The sequence below is a fragment of the Haliotis rufescens genome, unplaced genomic scaffold (genome assembly GCF_023055435.1).
Source record: "Haliotis rufescens isolate VD_foot unplaced genomic scaffold, xgHalRufe1.0.p SCAF_36, whole genome shotgun sequence".
Taxonomy (NCBI): domain Eukaryota; kingdom Metazoa; phylum Mollusca; class Gastropoda; order Lepetellida; family Haliotidae; genus Haliotis; species Haliotis rufescens.
Genome location: NW_025964068.1, coordinates 2,633,616 through 2,647,602, shown reverse-complemented (window position 1 = coordinate 2,647,602; position 13,987 = coordinate 2,633,616). Strand labels below are relative to the sequence as shown.

At 45.7% G+C, this 13,987-nt stretch overlaps 1 protein-coding gene across 1 annotated transcript; it reads right to left on the bottom strand.

The window, feature by feature from the left end:
* Nucleotides 1–427: 427 nt before the first annotated feature.
* On the bottom strand, nt 428–13,980 carry LOC125372128. The gene is made up of 9 exons (XM_048381181.1): nt 13,853–13,980; nt 11,373–11,464; nt 10,567–10,673; nt 8,443–8,600; nt 7,255–7,317; nt 7,058–7,116; nt 4,292–4,366; nt 4,007–4,060; nt 428–3,688 (listed from the first exon to the last, which is right to left on the bottom strand). Exons 1-9 carry the CDS (start codon nt 13,860–13,862, stop codon nt 2,867–2,869), a joined length of 1,440 nt encoding a protein of 479 aa, XP_048237138.1. The 5' UTR covers nt 13,863–13,980; the 3' UTR covers nt 428–2,866.
* Nucleotides 13,981–13,987: the final 7 nt, after the last annotated feature.

The following is a 13,987-nucleotide window of genomic DNA, read 5'->3' as shown; positions in this document are numbered from 1 at the left end:
ACACTAGCATTCACTTCTCACAGATAAACCATCACTTGTATTTTATACAGCCATGAAATCAGAACTTCTGTTTGAATCGTATGTACAAAATATTAATGTACTTAACATTTTAAAAGTGAATACAATGCGTTTGGTGTTCAAAACATACATACAAACAACCAAGCCCATGATATGATGTCATAATTCATTGGAAAAGACTTGAGAAGACATTTCATCTGTCAAAGAATAAGTATATTAAGTATGGATAAGAATTTATGGATGAACAACTTCTTTATTACAATTATATTGTACAAATATATTGTATTTAAAATTAGAGTGAGTGAGTGAGTGAGTGAATATGGTTTTACACTGCTTTTTGCAATGTTCCAGCAATATCACGGCAGGGGACACCAGAAATGGGCTTTACACATTGTACTCATGTGGGGAATCAAACCCGGGTCTTCGGTGAGACGAACAAACACTTTTACCACTAGGCTACCCCACTGCTTTTTATTTGTAATTGGAACAGAAATGTAATCCAATACCATGATGCATGTGGTATGTAACTGCATAACATACATGTACGTAATATGGGTCATATGGTCATATACTCTATATTTGCCCGACTGAGGGAGGTTTCCTTAGGATGACATATTTATAGTTCAAATCCAATAAGATGACAAAGTTTGTTTTTCCTCAATATATATGTGAAAAATATTTGAATATCAACAATGACAGCAATGTTTGTTAAGTGGCCATCTTGTTGACATTTTAAGCTGTGGATTACCCATGCAGGTGACCTACATTGTCATGAGCTGAGCATGTTGCAAACTGCCACAGTGAGTGACGCTACCGCTGCAACACCAATGGTTCCATTCACCCCAGACTGTTGATCCATGTGTCTGACATGACGACGTGGTGGTGTCACCGGCCCCCATTACACTGGCCATACAGCGGTCAGCCCTGCAGCCAGGGCAACACAATCACCTCATTTATTACACTGCTCTCAGATGTCCTCATCAAACATACAGCTTCCCATTGATCAAAGTGTTGTTGCATATGTTGCCTAGCAACCACTGTCCTGCAGGCGCCAGGGACAGGTGACCTCGCCTAGGACTGCAGGGTTTTCCCATGGCAAGAACATTAATCAAATCTTGGCCCAGAAACAAGCAGAAGCCCAGCAGCCAAACTAGATAATCAATTTTTGACATGCAAGACAGCCTCAGTAATAATTAGCATGCACTGATACACTTATTACCCCCTGATACAATAGGAAGAAACTCATCTGGTACCATATTAGCATACTGATGCATTCATCGAGTACTATGTCACTGCAGCATACTGATGCATTCATCCAATACTATGTCACTGCAGCATACTGATGCATTCATCCAGGTCTATGTCACTGCAGCATACTGATGCATTCATCCAGTACTATGTCACTGCAGCATACTGATGCATTCATCGAGTACTATGTCACTGCAGCATACTGATGCATTCATCCAGTACTATGTCACTGCAGCATACTGATGCATTCATCCAGGTCTATGTCACTGCAGCATACTGATGCATTCATCCAGTACTATGTCACTGCAGCATACTGATGCATTCATCGAGTACTATGTCACTGCAGCATACTGATGCATTCATCCAGTACTATGTCACTGCAGCATACTGATGCATTCATCCAGTACTATGTCAGTGCAGCATACTGATGCATTCATCCAGTACTATGTCACTTCAGCATACTGATGTATTCATCCAGTACTATGTCACTGCAGCATATTGATGCATTCATCCAGTACTATGTCAGTGCAGCATACTGATGCATTCATCCAGTACTATGTCAGTGCAGCATACTGATGCATTCATCCAGTACTATGTCACTTCAGCATACTGATGTATTCATCCAGTACTATGTCACTGCAGCATACTGATGCATTCATCCAGTACTATGTCACCAACAGGTAAGGGAGGATATCTCCAACAGGTAAGGGAGGACATACTCTCCAACAGGTAAGGGAGGACATACTCTCCAACAGGTAAGGGAGCACATCTCCAACAGGTAAGGGAGGACATACTCTCCAACAGGTAAGGGAGGACATACTCTCCAACAGGTAAGGAAGGACATACTCCCCAACAGCTAGGGGACGACATACTCATCATCAGGTAAGGGAGGACATACTCTCCAATATGTGAGGGAGGACATACTGTCCAACAGGTAAGGGAGGACATACTGTCCAACAGGTAAGGGAGGACATACCCACCAACAGGTAAGGAAGGACATACTCACCAACAGGTAAGGGAGGACATACTCTCCAACAGGTAAGGGAGGACATACTCTCCAACAGGTAAGGGAGGACATCTCCAACAGGTAAGGGAGCTCATACTCACCAGCAGGTAAGGGAGCTCATACTCACCAGCAGGTAAGGGAGGACATACTCACCAACAGGTAAGGGAGGACATACTGTCCAACAGGTAAGGGAGGACATACTCACCAACAGGTAAGGGAGGACATACTCTCCAACAGCTAGGGGACGACATACTCATCAGCAGGTAAGGGAGGACATACTCTCCAATATGTGAGGGAGGACATACTGTCCAACAGGTAAGGGAGGACATACTGTCCAACAGGTAAGGGAGGACATACCCACCAACAGGTAAGGAAGGACATACTCTCCAACAGGTAAGGGAGGACATACTCATCAGCAGGTAAGGGAGGACATACTGTCCAACAGGTAAGGGAGGACATACCCACCAACAGGTAAGGGAGGACATACTCACCAACAGGTAAGGGAGGACATACTGTCCAACAGGTAAGGGAGGACATACTCACCAACAGGTAAGGGAGGACATACTCTCCAACAGCTAGGGGACGACATACTCATCAGCAGGTAAGGGAGGACATACTCTCCAATATGTGAGGGAGGACATACTGTCCAACAGGTAAGGGAGGACATACTGTCCAACAGGTAAGGGAGGACATACCCACCAACATGTGAGGGAGGGCATACTGTCCAACAGGTAAGGGAGGACATACCCACCAGCAGGTACTGGAGGACATACTCTCCAACAGGTAAGGGAGGACATACCAACTGTCCAACAGGTACGGGAGGACATACTCTCCAACAGGTAAGGGAGGACATACTGTCCAACAGGTAAGGGAGGACATACTGTCCAACAGGTAAGGGAGGACATACCCTCCAAAAGGTAAGGGAGGACATACTTTCCAACAGGTAAGGGAGGACATACCCACCAACAGGTAAGGGAGGACATACCCACCAACAGGTAAGGGAGGACATACTCTCCAACAGGTAAGGGAGGACATACTCTCCAACATGTAAGGGAGGACATACTGTCCAACAGGTAAGGGAGGACATACTCTCCAACAGGTAAGGGAGGACATACTCTCCAACAGGTAAGGGAGGACATACTCTCCAACAGGTAAGGGAGGACATACTCTCCAACAGGTAAGGGAGGACATACTCTCCAACAGGTAAGGAAGGACATCTCGAACAGGTAAGGGAGGACATACTCGCCAACAGGTAAGGGAGGACATACTCGCCAACAGGTAAGGGAGGACATACTCGCCAACAGGTAAGGGAGGACATCTCCAACAGGTAAGGGAGGACATACTCACCAGCAGGTACTGGAGGAGACCCAGCATCTGAGGCACCTTGAGGTAGATCCCACCAGTGATGTCACAGGCCTGCCAACAATAACCACTGTCACTACATCACAAAAAAACTGCTCTTCTCCAATCAATCAATAATTTCTCAACTACTGCATCTTAAACAATCACAGATGGTTTCCCTACTAAATCATACACTGGCTCTCTTTACAATCATACATCATTTCTCTACACAATCTTGCCAAGTACCACAGAAACTAGTGTAGACTCTCAGAACACATTTTGCCAGTGGCACTATGTAGCATTATGACAGGGATTCATGCGAGTTGTAAAGGGGGCATACAGGATACATATTACTATTGGCTCCAAGGGGTGGTTATCTTGGTAAGCACCTACTTGCTGCAGCAGTCCCGACTCATTGTCCAGGATACAAGCATCCACCACTACATTCTGAAAGGAAATGATCATGACATCATTACATATCTCAGCACACATGTAGAAGCTGGTCAATGGAAGAATCTCAGTAAACTTGTACGAGTCATACACGAGGTAACTTAGAACCTTTAAGTGTCTACTTCCAGCAAGCACTCAGTACACTTGTACGAGTCATACACGAGGTAACTTAGAACCTTCAAGTGTCTACTTCCAGCAAGCACTCTGTGCAGGACCAGTGGTCATTACCTGTTTCTGAGCAGTGAACACAGCATTCATGAAGTTCATGTATTGAGTGGGGTTGTCCTCCGAGCCTTTGATCACCTGCAACAGGAGACAAACTGTTATGCAGGAAGTGAACCTGTCTTGTTTCAGCTTTCTCCCATGTCTGTACACTCCTCTCTGTAAATCCTGACATAGAGTGTTCATAAACAAACAGCCAAGATGTCAGCTCTCGTCATTTCCGACACACAAACTTCAAACTGTGGAGCCATCCACATAAATTCTCAACAATATCAAAGTACAGGGATGTGAAATCTCCGCGGAAAAGCGGAAAAATCGCGTTTTTTAAAACAGTTCTCCTGGTGAAAAATCATTTTCTGCGTAAAAGTATAATCAAAGATTTAAAAAAAAAACGCTGAAAAATATGATCGAAAACCGGACAATCGTCGCGGATTGTCCTGTTTTCGATCAGAGCTTTCAGCAGCATAGGTTTTCGGATATCATACGCTTTCTATCATGAATACTTGCACTTAAACGTGGGGTGTGGCGTCACACAGAAATTGTTAATGTAAAGTCAGATGATGGCTTGTTTTTAAGATAAAGTTGTCTTTAAGCCTGTAAGTGAAAGAGATGTTTTACAGTTGTTCATGTGATTAGCGAGAAAACTATGAATGTTTCTTCAGTGTCCAAAACCCCATAACATGAGGATATATGTTGTATTAATGTCTTATATTTGCAATGGAGTTTTGTTTTTTTCAACAAAAGGTAAGTAAGTACAAGGTAAGTTTTTTTCAATATGCTTCAACATGGGGAAAGGGTCAGACATTGCACGCTTGTGACAGTTGTCCTTGTGTGTCCTTGTGTCTGGGGGATGGGGGTTGAAGTTTATGGCAGTATTGCCCCCAGACCTGGCAGGTAGCAAGGTGTGCGGAAGCTATGCCAGATTTTTTAAAAGTACTGATTTAACTTCGAAATTTTACTGCATCTGCCATCTTGTTAATTTGACTTATTGACTTTTGCCATTGACTTATTACATTTCTTGGTGTTAATGTTGTCCAAACTGCACGAAATTGCTTAAAATGCAATCAAATGTTTAAAAGATTTCTGGGCATGCCCCCAGGCCCCCCTAGACTTTTCCTCTTTTTTTCAGGAAAACCTGCTCACATCCCTGAAAGTAGATTATTCAGTAGATAACGCTTTGTGTAACGCTTTGATAGCAAGTGGAAACCAGTTCAGTGTCAGCATCCAAACCCCTTCAGCGTCAAAAGTCCTTCAGTGTCAGCATACCAACCCATTCAGTGTCTAGCATCCCAACCCCTTCAGTGTCAGCATCCCAACCCCTTCAGTGTCAGCATCCCAACCCATTCAGTGTCAGCATCCCAACCCCTTCAGTGTCAGCATCCCAACCCCTTCAGTGTCAGCATCCCAACCCATTCAGTGTCAGCATCCCAACCCATTCAGTGTCAGCATCCCAACCCATTCAGTGTCAGTATCCCAACCCCTTCAGTGTCAGCATCCCAACCCATTCAGTGTCAGCATCCCAACCCATTCAGTGTCTAGCATCCCAACCCATTCAGTGTCTAGCATCCAAACCCCTTCAGTGTCAGCGTACCAACCCCTTCAGTGTTACCATCCCAACCCCTTCAGTGTCTAGCATCCCAACCCCTTCAGTGTCAGCGTACCAACCCCTTCAGTGTCTAGCATCCCAACCCATTCAGTGTCTAGCATCCCAACCCATTCAGTGTCAGCATCCCAACCCATTCAGTGTCAGCATCCCAACCCATTCAGTGTCAGCATCCCAACCCCTTCAGTGTCAGCATCCCAACCCATTCAGTGTCTAGCATCCCAACCCATTCAGTGTCTAGCATCCCAACCCCTTCAGTGTCAGCGTACCAACCCCTTCAGTGTCAGCGTACCAACCCCTTCAGTGTTACCATCCCAACCCCTTCAGTGTCTAGCATCCCAACCCCTTCAGTGTCAGCGTACCAACCCCTTCAGTGTCTAGCATCCCAACCCCTTCAGTGTCTAGCATCCCAACCCCTTCAGTGTCAGCATCCCAACCCCTTCAGTGTCAGCATCCCAACCCCTTCAGTGTCAGCATCCCAACCCATTCAGTGTCAGCATCCCAACCCATTCAGTGTCAGCATCCCAACCCCTTCAGTGTCAGCATCCCAACCCATTCAGTGTCAGCGTACCAACCCCTTCAGTGTTACGATCCCAACCCATTCAGTGTCAGCGTACCAACCCCTTCAGTGTCAGCGTACCAACCCCTTCAGTGTCAGCATCCCAACCCATTCAGTGTCAGCGTACCAACCCCTTCAGTGTCAGCATCCCAACCCATTCAGTGTCAGCATACCAACCCCTTCAGTGTCAGCGTACCAACCCCTTCAGTGTCAGCATCCCAACCCATTCAGTGTCAACGTACCAACCCCTTCAGTGTCTAGCATCCCAAACCCCTTCAGTGTCAGCGTACCAACCCCTTCAGTGTCAGCATCCCAACCCATTCAGTGTCTAGCATCCCAACCCCTTCAGTGTTAGCATCCCAACCCCTTCAGTGTCAGCGTACCAACCCCTTCAGTGTTAGCATCCCAACCAATTCAGTGTCAGCGTATCAACCTCTTCAGTGTCTAGCATCCCAACCCTTTCAGTGTCAGCGTACCAACCCATTGAGTGTCAGCATCCCAACCCCTTCAGTGTCAGCGTACCAACCCCTTCAGTGTCAGCATCCCAACCCCTTCAGTGTCAGCATCCCAACCCATTCAGTGTCCAACACCAATGTAAACCAACACCTACCAAGATTCTTGAAGTCAGTACCAGGCCAGATCCACTTTCTTTTTCCATGCGATGGATATCTGTTTGGTTCAGGAAAACCTGCTAGTGTCAGCCCAGTCTATTGCACATCATCACACCCCACAATCTGAGGCCCCTCCCCCAATATGAAATGGTTGGACCCTGACAAAGGTTCTACACTGTATAAGGAGGAAGGATACAGCACAGCGCCATGCTGAGAGGGCCTGCAATGAGGGAGTCCGAATACAGCTCCCCCGCCAAGCCTGAAACATACCATTTCACTTAGAAATGACCTCAAACTGTGACATTCAAAACTAAAAAGACTAAAAAACATATAGCTGTCAGCACTGCTTTCCCATACTTCCTGTACAAAAACTGAGGAGTAAAGCACTAAACTGTAATCATGCTAATGATCTGATTTGTTTGTTTGTTGTTTTCGTCACTCAGCAATATTCCAGCTAAATGACGGCAGTCTGGACCAGACAATCCGGTGATTGATGTCATGAGCTTTGAACCACTCAACTGGGATACAATAACATGCATCAACCATGTCAGCGAACCTGACCACCCAATCACGTAAGTCGCCTCTTACGACAAACATAGTTGCCTTTTACGGCAAGCATGGGTTGCTGAAGACCTATTCTACCGCAGATCTTTATGGGGTACTATTGATTTGAACAAGCTATGATGTGATCATAACATAAGGAGAATCATACATGTCAAATTTCAGCTCCCTCAGTCAGTTTCAGGGGAGAAGTAGTTAACACTGTGAGGTCTGCATTTTAAGAGAATTTTAGAGAGTGGTCAAAACAAAGTAAACTTCAAAATATTGCCCAAAAAACAGAACATGTGTTGAACTACTAACAACTAACTAAACAATAAACAGATTTTTCAATATGGTTGCTACAGCAAAAGAATTAGAAAATCGTGAACAATTCAGGTGTCATCATCGTGGAATAAGCATGGCATTGTAAACTTTCAGCTGCATTGAACCAGAGATGTTATGGTGCTTCATTCAACATTCACATAATGAATGGTAGGTAGCCGGGTGCGTGAAGCTATGCCAGATTTTTTTTAAAGTACTGATTTAACTTTGAAATAATACTGCATCCGCCATCTTTGTTTATTTGACTTACTGACTTTTGCCATTGACTTATTACATTTTTTAGGTCCAAGTCATTGACCTGTATACAGCCTTTTGTGTCAAAATCACTGGATTAGATGGTGCAATAAAATGTTGACAAAGGATCATGTGCAGCATGACTAATGCCTTTTTGGCAAATACGAAAACATAGGGGGTTGCTCCAGATTGTAATTCAAGTGACCTCCCTACCCCAAATCAAAGTTTGGCTTAGCACATTAAGGGTACTACAAATTCATGTTTGTACCTTGTAAAACCAGCTGCTGGATCTGAGCCTGTATCTGTGCGTTGACCCGCCCAAAAAGTTCATACTTCCCATCCACCTGGCGATACTGCTCCATCTCCGCATCCCCATCCCCTGTTTCGACTGCTGCTGCAGCCTCCTCCCTCGGGTACAGGAACTCACTGCAAATGGGGAAGCAACAACTTCACATTTAAAATCAAGTGTCCTCATTGCTTTAAGTAACTCCTCCTCCATGAACAATCAATGCTCAACAACAGAATAGAAGGCCATTTTATACATGTAAATTTCCTCTGACAGGACACGTGTCATAGTTTGACACATTTGTGTGGAATTACCTGTGATTTTATAACATAATTTCCTCATTATCAAATACATTTCTGAAAACATGGTAAACACTGTATGATTGTCAATGTGAGGAAGGAGGTTCAAGTGCATCAGAGACCTCCCTCCTCCAGACCGATCCCTGATGACTCCAAGGCAACACTCGAGCTACCACCCTCCCACACAGATATCCTGGTGCGTAGCAGCCCCTCCCTCTGACCTCTGGTTGGTGTGTAGCAGCCCCTCCCTCCCTCTCTACCTCTGGTTGGTGTGTAGCAGCCCCTCCCTCTGACCTCTGGTTGGTGTGTAGCAGCCCCTCCCTCCCTCTGGATGGTGTGTAGCAGCCCCTCCCTCCCTCTCTACCTCTGGTTGGTGTGTAGCAGCCCCTCCCTCTCTACCTCTGGTTGGTGTGTAGCAGCCCCTCCCTCTCTACCTCTGGTTGGTGTGTAGCAGTCCCTCCCTCCCTCTCTACCTCTGGTTGGTGTGTAGCAGCCCCTCCCTCCCTCTCTACCTCTGGTTGGTGTGTAGCAGCCCCTCCCTCTCTACCTCTGGTTCTCTCTACCTCTGGTTGGTGTGTAGCTGCCCCTCCCTCTCTACCTCTGGTTGGTGTGTAGCAGCCCCTCCCTCCCTGTCTACCTCTGGTTGGTGTGTAGCAGCCCCTCCCTCTCTACCTCTGGTTGGTGTGTAGCAGCCCCTCCCTCTCTACCTCTGGTTGGTGTGTAGCAGTCCCTCCCTCCCTCTCTACCTCTGGTTGGTGTGTAGCTGCCCCTCCCTCTCTACCTCTGGTTGGTGTGTAGCAGCCCCTCCCTCTGACCTCTGGTTGGTGTGTAGCAGCCCCTCCCTCCCTCTGGTTGGTGTGTAGCAGCCCCTCCCTCCCTCTGGTTGGTGTGTAGCAGCCCCTCCCTCCCTCCCTCCCTCTGGTTGGTGTGTAGCAGCCCCTCCCTCTGACCTCTGGTTGGTGTGTAGCAGCCCCTCCCTCCCTCTGGATGGTGTGTAGCAGCCCCTCCCTCCCTCTGGATGGTGTGTAGCAGCCCCTCTCTACCTCTGGTTGGTGTGTAGCAGCCCCTCCCTCCCTCTGGATGGTGTGTAGCAGCCCCTCCCTCTGACCTCTTGTTGGTGTGTAGCAGCCCCTCCCTCTGACCTCTTGTTGGTGTGTAGCAGCCCCTCCCTCCCTCTCTACCTCTGGTTGGTGTGTAGCAGCCCCTCCCTCTCTACCTCTGGTTGGTGTGTAGCAGCCCCTCCCTCTCTACCTCTGGTTGGTGTGTAGCAGTCCCTCCCTCCCTCTCTACCTCTGGTTGGTGTGTAGCAGCCCCTCCCTCTGACCTCTGGTTGGTGTGTAGCAGCCCCTCCCTCCCTCTGGATGGTGTGTAGCAGCCCCTCCCTCCCTCTCTACCTCTGGTTGGTGTGTAGCAGCCCCTCCCTCCCTGTCTACCTCTGGTTGGTGTGTAGCAGCCCCTCCCTCCCTCTCTACCTCTGGTTGGTGTGTAGCAGCCCCTCCCTCCCTGTCTACCTCTGGTTGGTGTGTAGCAGCCCCTCCCTCCCTCTCTACCTCTGGTTGGTGTGTAGCAGCCCCTCCCTCCCTCTCTACCTCTGGTTGGTGTGTAGCAGCCCCTTCCTCTCTACCTCTGGTTGGTGTGTAGCAGCCCCTTCCTCTCTACCCCTGGTTGGTGTGTAGCAGCCCATTCCTCTCTACCTCTGGTTGGTGTGTAGCAGCCCTTCCCTCCCTCCCTCTGGTTGGTGTGTAGCAGCCCTTCCCTCCCTCCCTCTGGTTGGTGTGTAGCAGCCCAACCCTCCCTCCCTCCCTACCTCTGGTTGGTGTGGGCAGCTATGACAGCCAGCTGGTTGTGATGCCCCAGCATCAGGTGAGCATTAGCAAACACCATCACTGCATCCACACACTGTGACAGGCTCAACTGCAACATGGACAAATGGTGGTATAGACACATACGTTTATCACATTTTGTACTACATGTTTGTTGTTTACCGACGGATTCATAGAGGATTGTTAGTATGGTTGTTTAACAATGTGTAGATTAGTGTAGTGTAGTACAGCACAGTAGTGTGATTATATAATTAATAATGTGGGCTTAACTATAACAAAGTGGAAGGGGGATATAGGAATGGGTGCTGTCTGTCCGTTCTTCCATCTTTCCATCATTCCGTCCGCCACGTTTCCAGAGCAGAACTCATAAACCCTGAGAGATATCTTAACCAAACTTGGTACATAGATAGGTCTAGTGGTAAACTGGTGCCTTTAGATAGTTTGGGATTTTATAAAAATGTATTTTTCAATGTTTCCACAGCAACGACTTTGACTGAAAATGGCGGTAATACTCGTTTCCGGGGCAGGTCTTGAAAACCGTACAATATTTCTTCACCAAACTTGGCAAAAACGACAGAGTAATTCTACAGTCACATATAACAGTTTAAATACGGCTATTAAGACAGTCATTTCTAAAATTGATCAGAATTAAGAGAGCTCCACATTGAGCATCATACATAGGCCTTGTGGTTCACAAGAGATAACTGATGTCCATCTATATCATAGAATGCTATCTTGAGCAGGGCCTCAGAGACTCAGAGAGTGTGAGTCAGTATTGTGTGCAGTTTACCTTGCTACTGCTCTGTGCCACATTTAGATTCTCTCCCCACCAAACTGGATTAGTGTCCAGCACAATCACCAAAAGACTGCTTGCAGCCTTGTCTGAAATAATAGCAAAACAGTGTCAGTCATGATGATACTTAGGCCCGACTTTCCCCGCCATTATTTAAGGATCAAGTTGGAGGTATCTACTCTAGGTTGATGTTTGGTTGCCTGAACTTATGAAGCAGTAATTAGAATGCTTCTGTGTGAAGTTTCCACTCGGTGGGGGCCACCTTGTCTGGACGTGTTAATGCATCGGCCAGTTTCGACATCCGGGGATGTGCTGAACTATGAATTGAAGTTCCAGACAATCCACTAGATGGAAAAACCTGAATGTCTATTGAAGCAGGGAGTGGGAGTGCATTGTTCCCTGATAGCACAGGCACCACATGATACTGCTGTTGTCTGTGGATATTGCGAGTTGGGCAGACTGTTGCTGATTCTGCCAATGGGATATGACCAGAATTAATGCTTCCAACTCCAAGTTGTTTATGTGCCACTTTTGATGAATGCCAGACCATAGCCCTGAGGCTGTCTGCCCTTGCAGGTGAGCACCCCACCTCTGAAGGGAGGCATCTACGAACAGGTGTAACCCAGATAAAGAGACTCCTAAGATATTCGACTCTACAGTCCACCAATTGAGGTAAGGCCTTAGTTGAGCCTATAGTGGATCCTGGCACCGGATGTAAGGGTTCGGGAATTGTTGAATTGGATGTGGTTGTAAGTGGCCTCTGCTGGTTAAGTCGAGGTGAGTAACCCTAGCAATACTTGCCATTGGTGAAGCGTGCGTGGTTGGTGGAGCGCAGGTGACAAGAGGCGTACGATTTTGTGCCATCTGTCCCTCGTCACTGATAGGAGATCCTGATCTGTCTGGAACAGGCCTCCTATGAACTGGAGCCAGTAGGAGGGAGTTAACTCTGACTTCCCCTCGTTGATTACCCATCCCATCCATATCGTAGCCATCTGGTGAATTCCCGGTGGCATACTAACGTTAGCGTGTGTTGATGACACAAGAGACAGTTACGCAATTAAAGAATTGTTGATGAAACGGGACTGGAAAAGTACTGAAGAATTGAACAATATTCTATCAGCAATTCTTTTTTAACGAGTTTAAAGTGTATACAATATTGATATACACAACTCAATGTAACGTCAAAGCTTCTAATATTTAAAAACACATGAATATGATATACATACGTAGCTGGGAATTGTAAACAATTTGACAGGCAAATAATTGTAACACAAATTCAAAATGGCCTAAATAATCCACATTAACCTACACAACATGGTCAAAATAATATGAAAGGAATACATCACCCATCGCAGATCAATTTTAGAATTATAGCCGAAAACTGAAGGTCTAAATTAAACCAATTTGAAAAGCTCCACCGGGACATGTCCTTGCTGTAGCACGACAGGCAGTGATGTGAAGAAGGTGACCTTACATGTCATCGAGGTCACATGACAGCGGCAGTGGTCCGCATAAAAGTAGGACTTGAAATCAACAACTTCTTTATTTCTTCAGCCAAGACAATCACTGTTGCGCTGTCTTCTTGTTGTCGTAAGGTAAGCAGTGAATCTATTAAGGACTAATGCAGGATAAGTAAAATATATTGAAGTTAACAACATCATGTCTCCACCTGAATGGAAATATTTCCTCATAAAGGTGAATCCATTATTTTAGTGTCCATCAATATTTTGCTTTCTCTAGATGATCAATAAGATCTTGTGATCTGATAACTTCACATCAACAGATTTTCGAATATTCATGGTAATTTTAATTTAATTTTAGTTTTAACTGTTTGGATCCATGCAGGCTTTCCTCCTTCACTGAGTTGGCAGCATGGTATCACTGACCTACTGTTGCATAAAACAAAGCTCACTCACTCACTCACTCACTCACTCACTCACTAAGAAATCCAAAATAAAGTCTAAAAAAATAATGTAGAAATTAAATTGTTAGTGGTATTATCTTCCTATGTATTTTGTTATTTCTTTTAATAACATACATTGTAGACTCCTGTCTCTTGCTTCAGTGAGAATGTGGAATGAACTCATTTTTCATTTCGATGCATTGATATTTCAAATTGACTGGTCCATAACATATTTTTGGCATACATGTTTCTTCCTCCAGATGATCATGGATGATCGGTATGTTCCGATATGACCATGTGTACTCATGACTGAACACCAACAACAATATGAAAAGACTATCAGTGGACTCATTTCTATTCAACTATTATTGGTGTTATTAATTACAAATGTTTGGCCTCTTCCATCAGAACAGTAAATTGAGTAATTAGGGACTAGATCAGTAGAGGGTATATAAAAAAAACCCAAAAAAACATTAGTCTGCAGTGCCTATCTCAAACCTGCACGTTAGACGTTACAATCAACTGACAGAGCTCTGTACCCTGAAATAAATTCTGGGTAAGCATAAACACACACCTGACATCATGCATCAAACTGAACTGCTCCCAAATGCAAAAGCGACGGAAAGTCACATTTTCATGGAAGCTGCCATGTTTATTTTCTCTAAAATCCGGGCAGTTCATCATTTTACTCCGGTTTTGGGTTTATCTT

What these genes read in the sequence shown, in the direction of transcription:
- LOC125372128 (XM_048381181.1), bottom strand. An exon ending in TGGCACAGAGCAGTAGCAAG is followed by an intron (nt 10,674 to 11,372) that starts GTAAACTGCACA and finishes TCCATGTTGCAG; the next exon opens with TTGAGCCTGTCACAGTGTGT. An exon ending in TGTTCACTGCTCAGAAACAG is followed by an intron (nt 4,061 to 4,291) that starts GTAATGACCACT and finishes ATTTCCTTTCAG; the next exon opens with AATGTAGTGGTGGATGCTTG.